The sequence below is a fragment of the Apostichopus japonicus genome, chromosome 23 (genome assembly GCF_037975245.1).
Source record: "Apostichopus japonicus isolate 1M-3 chromosome 23, ASM3797524v1, whole genome shotgun sequence".
In the NCBI taxonomy this organism is placed as follows: domain Eukaryota; kingdom Metazoa; phylum Echinodermata; class Holothuroidea; order Aspidochirotida; family Stichopodidae; genus Apostichopus; species Apostichopus japonicus.
In genome coordinates, this window is record NC_092583.1 from 6,253,706 (window position 1) to 6,270,632 (window position 16,927).

General features: G+C 36.4%; 1 protein-coding gene across 3 annotated transcripts in view; it reads right to left on the reverse strand.

Annotated features, from left to right (window-relative positions):
- LOC139965052 (triple functional domain protein-like) overlaps positions 1-16,927 on the reverse strand; it is a 181,361-nt gene that overhangs the window by 156,390 nt on the left and 8,044 nt on the right. For all 3 annotated transcript variants that reach the window (XM_071967225.1, XM_071967226.1, XM_071967228.1), the window contains exons 2-13: positions 16,353-16,442; positions 13,323-13,437; positions 11,233-11,323; positions 10,663-10,764; positions 10,109-10,222; positions 6,722-6,921; positions 5,984-6,218; positions 4,752-4,874; positions 3,143-3,334; positions 2,110-2,250; positions 722-952; positions 490-612 (exon numbers count right to left, since the gene is read on the reverse strand). In XM_071967225.1, coding sequence (XP_071823326.1) covers positions 490-612; positions 722-952; positions 2,110-2,250; positions 3,143-3,334; positions 4,752-4,874; positions 5,984-6,218; positions 6,722-6,921; positions 10,109-10,222; positions 10,663-10,764; positions 11,233-11,323; positions 13,323-13,437; positions 16,353-16,442 — 1,757 coding nt within the window. The remainder of the gene's footprint in view (positions 1-489; positions 613-721; positions 953-2,109; positions 2,251-3,142; positions 3,335-4,751; positions 4,875-5,983; positions 6,219-6,721; positions 6,922-10,108; positions 10,223-10,662; positions 10,765-11,232; positions 11,324-13,322; positions 13,438-16,352; positions 16,443-16,927) is intronic.

Below are 16,927 nucleotides of genomic sequence, written 5' to 3' on the forward strand. Positions count from 1 at the left end.
GTTGGGATATCAAATATCCAGTGAGGGCATCTTTCATCTTACATCTACAAGTGTTTATTTAAACATGTATTTTATGCTATCAGTGAAAAAAGCACAGAGCCAAAGGCATTACAGTTTTGTGCCTCTAACTCTATTATACTTTAAGCCAGTGTTTAACATGCTGTGTTTTTTACTTTAACACAATGTCACTTAAGGTTTTAACTTCAAGGTAATGTTTGGACTTATTGAAAAAAGTTTGTCGTCATACCAATTAACTTCAACTTCATCTTATCAATCCAGGTGTGCAATACTAAGACTTCTAGATCAATTCTGCTTAAGTAATAACCCTTATATAGTTACGTTTAACTGCCTTGTTTTATTTTAATTGAATCATATACTTCCAAAACAGAGCATATTCAAGTTGAGAAATTGCAAACATGAATTCAATGAAGCCCAACCTTCTCCAAACAATGTAGTGAAGAAAAAAAACCTGAAGTTACAGTAGCTTACCTGAGCAATAGTCACAAATTCTTCATGTTTCTGTTGCAATGCCCTGGCTTTATGAAGCGATTTCCCAATTCCTGTGTGTTTGTTTAAAAATTCCTCCCCATGCTTCTCCAGCCAGACAAGGACCTATAAACAAAGAGTGGACCCATAAGTGATCTGATGATGCTTTCAGCTTGTGTCAAATTAACTACAATAGTACTCAAGAGCGAGACAGAAATAAATGTACATCAGTTACCTTTTTAGCATCCTGTTGGAAGACACACAGCTGCATGCCATGACTGGAGACTTGCCAGTTCTGTTTCCAGAGCTGCTGGAGGTGGCGATGTCTCTGCAGAATCTCATGGATAAGGTCCAGAATATGACCGGCTGAGGTAGAATAATCAGTTTGAGCAATCACCGAGTTAAATGATTCTGGACTAACAGGCTGCTGAAGAGCAGCTAGGAGTGTCTTGCCATCTCCACAAGCCTGCAGAAATGGAAATGATCTGTGGTCAATAACTGGAAGACTCAGAAACACTACCAGAAGTAGCAAGCAAGTTGTCTGCATGCAACTTGTATTTCATATATATGTCAGGCTCATAGGCATCCACAGCAAAAACACACTTCTGTTTCAATAAAAGTTTAACTGTCCAAATAATTGACTGGTTAACCAGTTCACAATAAAGAGAATTAACCAGTTATCCCCTAAAATGTGGACAGGTTTTGTCAGGTGTCTGAAGGGGGGGGTGGGGGAAGTAATATAAATGGGCAGAGAGTTTGAATTTTTTTACTGTTGACACCCGCATATGGCACTCTTGGGACAATTTGCTTGATTATTGCAGCTGTATACATGCAGGAAGTATTTCCAATTGTGTACACTGTTATTGAGTGGGATTACAGGGGTGCGGCAAAGTCCCAGATTGTGTACAGTTATTGACTGGGAATACAGGGGTATGGCAAAGTCCCCAGAAGCTACAGCATCTTCTGGTAGTTCTTGGCTTCTGCTGGTAATTTTGAAACATCTACATACATGTCAGCAGGAGGAATCACTCCTCTGTTTTACCCTGTGAAATATATCTCAGAGTCATATCGTGGGGTCCAACGGGAGGAGGGGGGTGGTGGATGCCGCAGCATTTCTGGGGATTCTTTCTCCCTTCTAGCAAGTTTAAAGCACAAAAATATGTTACAGAGAGGTATAAAATTTCTCAAGAATATTATATAATTCCTGGTGGGGGTCCTGGGGACTTCAGCTACGACACATTCACTTTTCATACATTCATATTTTCTCTGATAGTGATTCAGTACAGCAAAAAAACACACTGGAATATATTAGACCCCTCTATGGGTTCTAGGGGGCAGGAAGCAGTAACATTTTGAGATAATTCTCTACCCTCCTCACTTGCCCCTCCCTGCAGATGCCTTTGGTCAGGCTTTTTCATATTTCAGTACTGTCTTTGCTTGTGCTATACCACTGTCATTCAACTTGACAAAATAATTCTCAAAATAATTGGAATTTGAATCCAGCCAATTGATAGGGAAGACCAACACTAAATGAAAATTGTCAATTAAATTTTAATCGGTTAACACTTATAATGACACTGCTTGTCAGTCTTAAATATGGAAAGAAATGAGAATAGTAAGAACCTCAGCATAACAAGTTGTGAAGTCATCTCTTATTTTATGCTGTTGATGGAGCCTAGTCTGCAGCTCTACTATCTGTTCAGGTAACTCACTCCCACCCATTGCTATGCACTGGTCCTCCCAGTCATATACACGTGTAAGATACTGTAATGAAAAACAAGATACAGAATAGGTCAGTTACAATAGATGAATCAATACCACAATAATAATAAAGTGTTAATTGCAATCTTTACTAATTCATACTTTTCTGGTAGTTTCAAGTCACAGCTTTAAGTTGTTATGCTTGTCCAATGCTAGTGCATTATCTCTGATGAACTTTCAAGTTCAACAAATAAAAAAATTCAACAGTGTTAAATATTCAGATTAAATGTGAGGACAAAACAGTCATCAAAAGTTTTGTATTAAATTCCTGTTTTACTATTTATCCGCTAATTATCCTTTTTATTATGTAAATCATAATTTTGCATGGTCTTACTGTAATCATACTGAGAACAAAATATCACAGAACTGCATTTGTCTAGGTTGGACAACTTCATTGAAAGTCAAAGTAGGTAGTGGGTTAACTCTATGCTGTGTTATTTTGGTTAAGAAACAATGAAAAGCTGGAAAGGTCATTGCAATTCATTGCTTATCCTACATAACAACAAAACCCATTCATCTAAACCAAGAGCACATCTCATATTAAGAATTATGCTTCTGACGACCTCTACTGATCCCCCTGGTTTGCCATTGACACACAGCCAAAATCCATGCAAGCTATTTGTAAGTCAAAGTAGTTAGTTACCTAAATCCCACCTACAAGAACTAAAAGTACTAGAAGTTTTAACAATCTATCTAATTGTATGATATGCATCGTTATAGAACCAATGACCATAGTTACTTCCTTCATAGATCTTTGCTAATTGTATACATATTGCTTTTGTGTGCATCAATCTTTGATATAGCATAGCCTGCATACCACAGGGTTGTGACCTTGCCCTCCTAATACAACATTAATAGAGAGTGCACTAGTTATAGCATGAAAATGATGACCTACTATTTCAGCCTTCTCATGGAACATTACTGACATTGCCAGGAGGTTGCTCCGCTCATCCATCGCAAGAGCAAATCCCTGCCATTCTTGATTCAGTTGATGTGACAAACGATCAATATCCTCAGATGCAAAGTGACCGCTCTTTAGTAAGCTGTTAGCTGCATCCAGAATCAGATGGATATGTTCATACATGCTCTATAATGGAGAGAAATAAAAAAGACAAAAATATGTAGAAATATAAAATGTTTATGCAGAAGAAAATATATATTTGATTTCAATGTACACTGTTTAAATGCAGAAATAACAAGAGGGCAATCCATGGGATTGCATATCTCATTGCAAGCAAACACTGATTTTAAATGAACATTCCTATTTTTTATTCCAGGGGTTCACCCTGGGTACCTTCCACCAAGTTTGAAGAAAATCAGAACAGCCATTAAGGATGACTGTTTGACATAAAATTGCGCTAAGAATATATGTTTGACCTTTAACCATGTGACCCCTGACCTCGCGTGCCATGACAACCATATAGTTTGCTACCACTTGACATTTCCATTATACCTGTGATGGTTCCATGTCCATTCAATGTTTTGCCTTTGAGTTATACCAATGATTTAATTTTCACTCCATTTTACCTTTGACCTCTGACCTTTCATTCCAGGGTCTGTATGACACAAGGGTTCACAGCCGTTTATGATGAGTTTTTGAAAAAAAATTGGATAAACACACACAAATGACACAAACATAATGACACATTTTGACCCCTCCCTCCGGGATTGAGTTCCAGTCACCCTGGGGTATCCCACCATGGGTGACCCACTGTTAGTAGCTACTCAGAAAAATTAACCATTACCATGGCAACTGTTTCTATGGCAACTGACATAGCTGTATATGTCCCAACTGGCAAAGGAACTACAATATCTCATCCTCCCTATGGGAGCGATGAGATAACAATTGCATAGCCAGTTTCTAAAGTGTGACATTTGAAGCAGCTATTTGTGTCATTTTTTATCAATTTTATTGGTTGTGTTTGTTACTAATATCATTTAACAATGCAGTCAATCAAACTAACTAGTCCAGTTTTATTTAGAAAATTTACTAAAATCTAACCTTTTGGTTTTATATTTCTCCTTTGCTGTTTTGAGACATTAAACATGTCAGGGTAGCAAAACTTTGGAATGGAACTATCCATTATTCACTGCTGAATGTTCAATTGATGGAAAACCCCGGAAGGTGTCTTGGTGGGACTACATGCAATCTTATTTTGTGTAATCTTATCTTGGTAATAAAAGCACAAATCTGCTCTTAGATCTATGTACTGCTATCTTATACATAGATGGTGAAGAGTACGCATTTCACTACCATCAAACTCAAAGAAGCAGATTAAATTGAAGATTAGTATGCTTCCCACAATATGAACACCAGAACAAGCATTGCACATCTGTCAATCTCACTAGTTTGTATGTCATTTACAATTCAGTACCCTTGGAGATCCATCACTTAACAGTTCAACCTTAAGTCATTCTCAAGTGGTATGTTTGTTCCTTGTGGGGCAGTGCTACAAAACTTCAGAAAATCAACCAAGTTTCTTTGATAAATGCCAAGTATTCACCATTGATTGAGCAACAAACTGGTTATGTTCATCCTGTAATTCTACGGCTACTTGTCGATTACTGCCTAGATTGGTGTGATTCAATAGGAAAAGCTCCCTTTGATGATCCAGCCATTCGAACATCTGCATAGAGAGAATAAAGATAAATTATGCATGATAAATGTGTTTGTTCCAAGTCATTCATATCACCTGCACAACTGCAAGAAGCACCAGAAATGTATCATAAGTGAATACAGACATCTACACTGATATCATATCATGAGAAACAGTCACTCAAAATGTTGCCTTCCCAATTTAGCTTCCCATAGATGTATGGCTAGTATTTTCTGCCACATCCTGCAATCTTTAGTATTTGTTTGAGTCAAACTACATCATTGTGGCACAAAAGCATTGCTTCTAATACACATCAGGGCCTTTTGTAAAGAAATTTCCCTACTTGTCCATCAGATGACGATATAATACAATCAGGTTGTCCAAATGGAAGATTTGCTCTTCCAAAAAAGACCTCATTATAGTCTCATCATATGACCAGTGTACCGTCAGACAGTACACCTATATTTGTTCTTAACTTTCAACACATCATAACTAAGTGAAGGTGAAATTTGGTTGTCTCAGACGACTGGACAACACTACACAATTTGACCTGCACATGTAGACAGCATTTCGCCCTGTTTTGCACACCCATTTAGCTCTTTTAACCCTTATTCATGGCATGTTGGTGGATGAACACCGGCTTATACCATGCCTTCTCTTTTCGATTAGTTTTCAGAGTGTCACGAGGCAGGCTTGTAATTGTCACACCCATTCCTGCTCCAAGAACTGCTACTTAATATCCACATTTGATGAACGAAAGTGTACCTCAGCATCTGACCACCTTCTCAAATACTACTGGAGGTGAAGGCACCCCATTCTTTATCACTGCAGTGCAGCCATGGTGAAGGAAGTGGTTTCCAAACCATTGACAGAACAGAACCAAGCCCCATATCCCAATTCATAAACCAGAAATACCAAATCCACCAAAGAGCCAAAGAAACAACTGTCTTCATTGGTTATTACAGTACATACACTCACATCAACAGTTCTTATTGGTTATTAAACGTACACAACATCAGCAGTTCTTATACGTTATTACATGTATACTACACATACTACATCTTATCACAGTAGAGCCTATGGTGACAAAGAGTACTTGTATAGTGTAGTTAATAGTAATCTTTTGTAACAATGCTTACCTTCTTTGTGTCCTGTTCATACAATCGTAGCTGCAAGCACTGCTCCAACGTTGCACTCTTCCTCTGCCAGAGTTTCAGCAGTCTTTGTTTGCTGCCACCAATACTATCTAATAAATGAAGTATGTGTGGCCCTGCATTTTGGAAGTCAGCATTTATCATTGTACTAGAGTTACTGGCTATGCTACCCCCTCTGCTGGAGTAACCACTATCAAGGGTACTAGCATCTCCACATATCCTGCAAATGGGGAATAAAGAACACACTTAGCAATTGCCTAAGGATAAAATTGGAAAGTTTGAATGCAGTTCAAAGGTTATATCAAATAAAGGTGCAGGACGTGTTATGCAAGTCAAAGACATTGTACATGTATTCATCTAGTATCAAACAACACAATTGTGTCATCTCAATACAGAATAACATAAATAGTTTACAAATGGCACCCTGAGGTTTGGAAAGTTGGAAAAACATATTATTCCCTAACGTCACGACGCACAGACAGTGAACTTGAACATGTTCAAATAATACAGATTCAACTGCATATTAAATAATGTTCTCTTTACCATTAAACTGTTGGTACATCAGTTTAAACTTAGAAACAACATCATATATCTTTACATATGACTGCCAATGAATACTTTTCTGTTCTGTCAGGTTAAGTACCAATGATATCACAGTAGGCTAACCACTAGATACAAACTTTATAAATTAGGTAAATTAATATCAGGCTCTGGACATCTCACCTGGATAGCATTTGCTGGCCTTCTTTTTGTATTTCTTCAAGAGGCAGTCTAGCTATTTCTTTCTTGGCAACATTATGTTCTTCTATTGCAGTTTTTGCTTCGCCAATACCTGACGGATATTCGATTCTTTTCATCTCTTGCTGCAAATGATCTTCATGCTGCATTAGATTCCCAGCAATGTTGAAAAAGTCCTCCAGGGCCTAGAAAAGATTATAACCATAGAACATTGGCACTGTGAGTTATTACAGCCATTTTGTATGTATTTGGATTATAATTGAGTTTGAACTTCTGGGCTAGAAAAAAAAGGCTGTATCATGTGCAGCACTGTTATTAAAGCCAACTACTGTTTTGTTCAAATTACACATGTAACAAAAAACGATGTAAGTTCAAGGTCACCCTGATCCTGAGCTGCATTTACATTACTAAATTATAATAAAGTGTGGTGTCTGCCCTTGATCATAGTCTATCACCGGGACCAATCTGTCTGATCCATATTTACACTGCAGATCAGACCCAGAGTGTGCTTTCAAAACAGTGCTCATTCTCAAGTATAGATAGACAGGTCTTTTGAATAAAACACAACAGATTACAAGCTAATATTCCTAACATGCTGGTTACAAATACACCTGCGATGGTTGAAGTATACATTTTACTTCCAACAGATAACTCTGTAACTACAAGGTATAGCAATATTTACCCAACTCTGAAATTGATATCTGAATCAAACATGTGAGGTAATGATCAATAACAACCATGTCCACTTTGAAATTCATATTAACTCAACAAGTCATCAAATTATTCAATGTTTCACTATTTCACTTCTGCAAATGAGGAAACTCTAGAGCAACTATAATTTTTTTTCTTTTTTTTTCCCCATCCTTCCAAACGGACTCTAGAACAAACACAGCATAGTCGGTTTCTGTTGTAATGTACTCCCTTTGTAACTATCTTTTATAGTAATGCTATCATGCTTCAGATGATAAATACAGCAAACAGGCTTTGTTTGTTCCATGGGCTGTCAGTAAATCAACACCAAAGAAATGTTATCAAAGGTTAGTTTGAGGTTATTAGAACATGGAAGATAAACTCCTTACTCTAACTAGGCAGGCCAGTACATTGAAGTTCAGTCATAATGCTATAGGTGTGCAGCTAGCTTAAGCTCTGTTAGTTTGTTTGTATTGTGTAAGGTTGCCGATGGGTTTATGGTTTATGAGTTTATGGGTTTATGGATGGGTTTATTACTTACTAAAAAATAACAAGGTACTAAGAAATTTCATGGGACTAAGAATGGTTTTGGTAGCAGTTCAATCATTTTCATTCTAGAACTATTTGTCTATAGTGCTCATTAATACAGTGACTTTTACGGGAAAAAACACTTAATAGAATAGTTGACCTTATTGCATAACAGTTTATCATTCCTTGAACGAAACCATAGTACATGTACAGAAGTAACCATCATAGCGTAGTTTAGCACACGTAAGTAGGGAAAATGTGATAAAAAATAACCACTTAATAAAGTAGTCAAGTTAATAGGGTATCTGTTCAAGTGAATGAATACATCCATACAGAGCGTGTGTTATGATACATGAAGCATGTGAACTTTAATGGTTAGAAGGTGCAAAATCTAAAATTCCTACAATCAAAGTTGAGGGCTACAATTAATCAGGGAGCTGCCATTTAGGCAGTTTTGCTTTGCTCTTATAGATGTCACAGGTTGCATTGCTAACCAACCTTGATGGAATAATCACAACCCATAGTTTATGTGACAACAAACCTGTCGTTCCGCTGCGTACACAGTTTCCAAGGTTGTTAAACACAGGAAGTATTTGGATCAAAGATTGAATGAATGTTTGATCCACACTTTCTGTCATCCCACCTATATTATTGGAATTTTGTATGTTAAGTTACCAAAATCTTATATTTTTCCCTTCAGAGAATTCAAAACGCTGCTGCTCTCCTCATTACACTCCGATCCTGCGTTCACTGCATTGGTTTTCCCTCCCACAGCATATCAAATTCAAGATTCTCCTTTTAACTTATAAAGTGAAAACCAGCTCGCCCCAAGTTATATCACCGATCTTCTCTCTCCAATGCAACAGACCACCTCTGTATCGTTTTGCTCTTCATTCCATATACACCTGCAGTTTGCCCCTGGTCCTCAAACAAGGACTTGCTATGGCGATCGTGCATATTCTGCTGCTGTACCTGCCCTTTGGAATGAACTCCAGATCCGTGTGCGTGACTCCCCCACACTTGAAATTTTTAAAAATCAGCTTAAAACGTTTCTTTTCTTCTTCTTAGAGTTTGTTTGCATTTTTCTATTGTCCTTTGTTAAGGGCTTAGAAACTTTTGTATTGAGTGCTACATAAATGTTATTTATTATTATTAATATTATTATTAGCCAGAATTAGTGCAGATGCTTTATCAGTTGAGCCCTAATATAAGCTGTTTTGCAATAGGCCAAACTTGAATGCTCATCAAGACAGATAGGAAGAACACTTAATCTTAAAATCTTAAAAGTAATAAGCAAAGTAAAAAACAACAGCCCATTGGAATGTGTACGTCTTTTATGATACTGTTAATGTAATTAATTTAAGCATAGCCTTCACCTGATTCCTGTATTGTAAGTCCATCATAGGGTAGAATGACTGCACAAAAATATCCTGTTCTTCCATTTGTGTGGTGTTGAAAACTATGTGTTCCTTTTAAAGCTACGTAACATTGCATGTAAGATTTAAGTGTGACAAATTCAACTTGTCAGAGACTTGTTGGGGAAATGAATGGGTCTAGAATTCTTTAGGATATTCATGCCCTTAAACTAAGGGAACACTTGTGCTAGAAGTAATTAGAAGTCATATTATTATAACACATCTATCATTCAATGGTACTTTTATTTCACCACTGCTTCACGAAGTCAACCGTTACTCACCCCTCATCAATGCAGAATGCACTGGCCGTGATTATACTATGCGATACTAGTACTACAACTAACAGTGCCCTACCAGTCTTGTTTGATATACTCAGTGCCCTAATAGTGTTGTTTGATATACTCAGTGCCCTACCAGTCTTGTTTGATATATACTCAGGGAGTGGAAGACAAAACTCCCTGGGGATAGTTTGCTACAGCCTTGTAGATGTGACTTAATTACAAGTTAACACTTTGTTTCCATGTTTATGGAGTAAAAGACATTATTATTTTGCCAATTGTCATGTTAGATAGTAATGTAGTTAATTTAGGATGTTATCTTTAGATTAATCACTCATTCACTCACTTATAGGTGCTGTCATCAAACCAACAGTAAAACATAAAACAATGTCACTGCTTCATGTCTTGCAAATTTGATAAGTATAAGGTTAAAACTTGACTGTGAGAACATTCGAACCTACCAATCTCATCTGAATCCAGTCATCGTGGTCATAGACCAAAGTACCATCTAGGTCTGCTGTTAGCTGTGAACTATCAACAAACTTCAGCAAACTGTCTGCAGAGATCATAGAAGTCTGGAGGGAAATGAAATAAACACACCATGGTCTAGAAATCAGTCTAATGCACCAACTAGATACACTTGAAATGGGACTAGGTTATGAACATGTTCTATACAATCTCAGACATTGCACCAGCTTTCTTGCTAATTGCATTCTTCACATAGCTGTGTGTTTGGGATACCTTATTTAAGTTGTCTATTCACAAACTAAGTGCAATAAGGTGAAAGGAATTTAACAGACCCAACTGATGTAATGAGAGTTAATGTTAGGTAAATATTACAAAACATGAGCTTCTACACATCAACAAGGAATAATGGAACAATGAAGCAATGAGATTAAACAAATATTCAGATCGCCTTTAACTGAATTTCATCCATCTACTGCACAGTGTTACTTCAATTATGATACTAACAGTCTAACACAGCACAAGTATCTATCAAACCTGATAGACTCACCTCAAATTTCAACTTAGAAGTGCCCATGCTTGTCCGATGCTTTTGCCAGAATTTTTCTGGCTTGATGATAAATGCAATGCGAATGATATCTGCTACACATTCCTTCAAAAAAAAAGAGGAAAAGGGAAAAAAACATGATACAATTATTTCTAATGCTACTGTAGGCATACACAGCAAAACACATGAAGAAGCAGACTCTAAAAACAACTTTAAAGTAAATGCTTTATATATGACATTTACAAGGAATGCTCAGAATGGGTGTTATTCTCTTCCTCATCAGGTTTCTTACATGGCATGTTCAATCTTGGTTGTATTATATGCAGACACCAACAGTAAACACAAAATAATAAAATTGAGGTTATTGAATCATGTTAAATGATGACTTCACCATGTTAAAGTGAATCTTGATACTGCAAATGATCAGTATCAACTACCCCATGATACAAGTATTGGGTCAATGAAAGGTCACCCAATCAGAAAGTAATATCAGTATGAAAGGCTAACAAGACCTAAGTTGCATTCACTTATCAATATCATCACAACTGTAGAATAGAAGTTCAACATTCTCACCTGGAGAGCTTTCAGCGCACACTTAGCTTTCTGCCAAGTTGACTTTCTGATATCTATAATAACTGTGAAGCCATGCTGGATAACCTCTTCACTAGAAAAATAAACACAACATTTGTTGAAAATGTACAGAATGTTAATTTCACCCAGCAGTAATACTCATCAATTACACAGGTATTAAGCAAGTTTATACCGCAACAAACCACACAAGAAAGTATTTAGAATAGAAAAACATTCAAATGCATAGCTGGTGGTTTTTTGACATTTCTCTAATCCTTTCAAATGTATGTTACATTGAATCTTTACACTTGTACCTTTCCATTGATGTATGACACATTGTATTATTTTCTTATGGGACTCGGTAAAACTTGATCAGACCTAGCACTTTTGGACAAGGAATTTGCTCTTTTCACTTTTTGATTCATTACTTGCATAACATGTGGGGTTCTTCAAGGTTCCATCATAGGTCTTTACTCTTTATTATCTATGTCAATGATATAGCTAATGTTCAAATATTTGTACTATTGTTCTCTTTGCAGACGATACTAGAATTTTCTTCATGGGCAACGATATCAGACTTCTGGAATATACCATCTTCAAAGAATTAACTTTCATGATTGGTTTGCAGCCTACAAGCTGTCACTTAATGTATTAATGAAAACAAAGTTTTTATTATTTAGTAAGTCTAGTTTTGGAAATGGATTGAGTGTTAATGACATTAATATAACCATGAAAGGCAAGGCACTGCAAAAGGTCAGTCATAACTAAGTTTCTGGTGTAATTATTGACTGCATCCTTACATGGAAGCCTCATATTGAATCTGTTTAGTAGTGTGAAAGTTGCCCAAAGTACAGGTATATTGTTGAATTAAAACATTAGTTTACCACAGAAAATCCTTCATTCCCTTAATCTTACCCTACTTTTGCCTCACATTTCTTTACTTTTTTCCAGTATGGGCCGGAACAAGTAAAACACACCTAAACAGACTTATTGTACTTCAAAAGAAGGCGGTCCGGCATATTTGTTCTGTAAACTCATAAATGACAACACTAGCAACTTGCTTTCTTCCCTCAATCTGCTGAAATTCACCGATCTTATCCACCTCCATGAAGCTACATTTGCTTACCGAATTATTCACAATCTTGCTCCCACATACTTTAAATATTTGACATGCATGGCCATAATACAAGGCACTGAAGGCAGTCTAGACGATTTAACACTAATACTTTAAAGCAAAGCTTATGTGTACGAGCATCCTCAGCTTGCAATAATCTTCCTACTAAAATTCATAACTGCAACTCACTATCCTATTTTACAAGCAAGTATACTAAGCATTACGTACACACTTATTAATTAATTGGTTTATTGTTATTCCTTCATACCTTTCTCATTCTCTACTTATTTTTTCTTCTGGTTTTTTTTTTAGGAAAGGAAGTGACCTGCCTCACAAGCCTACAAAGGTTTTTTAGATACTTTCGTAACATAAATTGAACTGTCAATTTTGACAATTTTGTATATATTGTTATTATTGTATGTTATGAAGAAACAAAAATAAATGAAATTAAATATCCAGGGTGAAGTATAGTAAACTAAATGTCACTTCAAGGGTGACAGGATTAGAACAGCTTGAAATGTGCATGATTTAAATAGGAGCTTTACAAATTTATGTAAATTTATGTAAAAACATAGTCCAGAGCTACATTGTACAATTCTGCAGAGTTAAATCCATCACATCAAAATTCCAAAACTTACTAGTTTGGATTTTTAAAAAGAGGATTTCTGCAATACCTGTTGCCACTCTTGTATGATAAAATCCCATCAACAGTACCTGGTCTACAAATCTGGTAACATTTTAGCACTGCACCTACAGTACTGTAACCCACTTCTGGATGTCCTGAAAAACTAATTCTTTCATAGGAATCTGTGTTGAATTGTAGATACCAACCTCACCAGTGGTAAATTTAGGAAAGCAGGATTAAAGGGTGCAGTACAGTGCTAAACTGTTCCAAAGCATAATACAGGTATATCTGGAAATAACTGCAGTAATATGAAGAAAGGTAAGGCAGAGATGCAGTAGATAACAAATCACTTACTTTGGTATACTGGTGAGATAAAGAACAAGTTGAATTAAAGTCATCGAGTCTATTTTCTCCAGAACAGATCCAGCTGGGAAGGTGAGCACCGGTCCACCCCTTTTGTCCCTTCCACCTAAGGGATAAAATGTAGTAAATATTACCTAACAGTGTAATTAATCTCATGACACGGTGGAGATCAAAGCTAGATTATCCTACCAAACTTTAACATTTATTGCTTCTTGCAACAGAGTGAGTTTTTAAGTCTTTAAAAACATTAAAACCATCTGCACTGTAAGCTAAACATGGTCCATACCAAACTCAGCGTGCTTCATTATAAGATTAGTGTACCGTAGGAATGACATTTTCCACACATAGCACTTAACAACATGTTGCTATTGAATGAACAAGTTATCAGCTTGAAGTAAACTTATGTATTAATATCAAATGTATAACCAAGGAAATATTTAATGGCAGACTTCAAAATGATGTGCAAACAGTCCTGAACAGCCAGTCTACAGATTCTGAATATTTTAGTTTAGAATATTACTACATTTAACCCATCAAGCATGCCAATCAGTAGTCTAAGACAAGTCTAGAGCAGTATAAGGTAAAGTAGCTGTTTGCATTGGTTAGCATATTTTAAACACTACGTATATGCTCTATAATCAAACAACAACACAGTTCACTAGCTTACTAGTTAAGCTTAAATTTTAAAAAATATAGGAAAAACTATGAAGTTTCTTTTAATTCTGATGTGGTTTTGGCTTTTTGCATGTGTTATTTGTACAGTACGTGAAACAGTTCTGAGTGACTAACATTTGAGAACTCAAGGAGGATCACGGTCTTGTTTTTCATATCATAGGTATATAAAGTTGGCCCAAGACATGTGAACATTTGAGAATGGGTTGTGGAACACAATCCAAGGAAATAGTTTAACGCATGCGTGAAATTGTCATGATGGTTATCAGCTGGGCCCAACTTCAGAGTTTTTGTGTTTATAAAGCAAAAGTGACAAGGGCAAATAAAGTGAGATCTAGGGTCCCATGATCCAAACATTAACACTATAATCTTGGCTAGCCTTGCAGAATTCAGGATCCTCCCCCCAAAGGGCATCCCAGTTGCATGGTCTGCTCCTGAGTGTGTGAGTTTCACACTACGAACTTGCAATATCACATCCTCCTTGCATTCTCAAATGTGAACAAGTCTGTTGGAAATGATGAAGTTGCTTAAGACTAGGGGCCATAGCCTAATAATGACATAGAGTAGACAGTAGACTCTTTAGTGGGTACTTGAGCTGTTATGGAAAGGAATGATGAATGCTTCAATCACATAGGAAATTATAGTAAACCATGTAATTATACCACATCATTGCCGTAGATTCATTAGACCTACTGTAAGGTGACTTACATTTTACAAAAATTGAGAAGACTAGAGCCAGACCAATAGCCAGGTTCTGGCATGGGGAGGGGGGGAATTTGCCTCCCTCCCCATGCCCCATGTAGACTCCTGTTCCACCCAGCTAAGCCATCAAAATGTCTACAAGACTTCCCAAGTTACAGAATAGAGCACAAAGTGGTCTGAACTCTGAAGTATGTTTAGGTCCAATAAATTTATTCGCAAGGACTGATTTCTTTGCTTGGATTCTAAAATTTGTCAAGCCAAATTGACAGGAAACTAACAGCAAGCATGCCCTCTCTGGGGATAAAATGCGACCGACTCAGAAATTTTCTTCCTTGAAAATTTATGTCCGTTTCCAATTAAATAAATTAATCCAGTACACATACTGGATGCCGCAAACTCTACAAGAGACTAGATAGATGACATTAGAGGTTGTGCAAGTAATGTGAACCTTAGTCTTGTGTGTGAGCTATTGGTGAAACTAAAATCACCCTCAAGAAGCGGTTCTATGGTCACAGATCCACAGTTAACACCATGAAGACTGAAACCCTGGTTGGAGAACACTATAACCTTCCCAACCATACCATTAATTTTTCTCCACACTTTTCTGTCTTTGTCCTCCAGTTTATTCCTTACCCTTTTCCCTTTATCTTCTCTTTGTCCCTCTACAGTTTATCTCCTACCTCTCCTCTTCCCCCTGTTTCTTTCCTTCTTCTCTCCTTCCCTTGTCTACTAATCCTCTTACATCTATCTCTTTTGTGTTCACCATGCTCATTAACCTGTCTGTATTCTGTGTGTCTATTTGTCCCTCCTGTTACTGTAACTTGTCATTCAGCCTCTGAAGAAGATCCTGCTAGGCCCTCTCAGTTTTAAATCCTCATTACGAATCCATTATAAAGCTTCCCTAACAATATAATCTTTTTACTTTAGTGCAGTAAATGATCATGCTATTATGACAATTTACATTTGCAGAGATCAAGGGATTGAAAAATTCAAGCTACGAAAAACATTGGTGACCCATGTATTCAAACAAGATTAACATTTGAATCAAGATGCATGCACTAGCAAATACGTAATATTGAAAAGCGAGATAGCCTATACAGGGAACTATTCTTTCTGGACTTGGACTTTAGCCAAAACTTATATTTTCTGAAAATATCTTACATAAAATAAAGAATATGAGTTACTAGCTAAGACTAGATTATCAAATTTGCTGCAAAATGTATGGGTCTGTCATGTTGCAAGTATTAAATACTTACTTCTTCTATACTTACTGCTTCATCCACAAATTTAAAATGTGCAAAATTGTGACCATTATCTGAGTTTATATTATTGGATGTGATATTTGACTGCCTGGTTTTGGACATCTTGATAAGATGATGCACAGAGCACAAAACTAGACATTTCTGGGTATATTTTTTCACATCATCTTTTGATACTGTTGTCATTTTATTGTTAACCATTTTGCAATGTCCCTTCCCTAATACAACATTGCAAAAAGAAGATCTTATGCATATCTCATGAGTGTGTTTATAGGTTTCTAGCAAAACTACAAGAATAGAGTGCTTGTGTTGTCATATATTGACAGATCAAATCTATATCTGACCCACTATTACATCACTGCAAAAAGTTTGAAATCTCTTCACCCACCTGACAAGATGGCAATTTGTTCATGGAGAAGAGGCAACATATTCTTGGCCCTGGGTATCTCCCTGGAACAGGAATCTGTATGAGTGACACCTGAAAAGACAAAGTGAAATCATATTTCTTAAAGTACTAAGAAGACAAACTTAGGAAAGTTTATGTATTGAGAAAAAAGAACACCTAATAAGTAAAGTTTAGAGGTTATGGCAGGTTCTGAACATAGTCAATGAAAAGTAATTATTTAACATATGAATAGAAATAATCAACATGTTAATACCATAAAGCCCTGAAGATTCCTTGCAATAAAAGACTTCATTAAAATTAATTAAAATTACTCTTTTGGTAAAACCTGAACTTATCCAAGTAAATGAGATATGACATAAATCTAGAGATATTGAAGTAAACACTAAAATTTGGTATCACAATCAAAAAGATCAGCAAACCATTTGCATACACATTTCTTTGTTTCATTTCATTTGGGTAGAGGATCCTAGATGACTGGAACAACAAACTACAGTGAGCTATTCACTTGCAGGTAAATTTCATTATTTGTATGCAATGCAAAACAACACATAGTCATG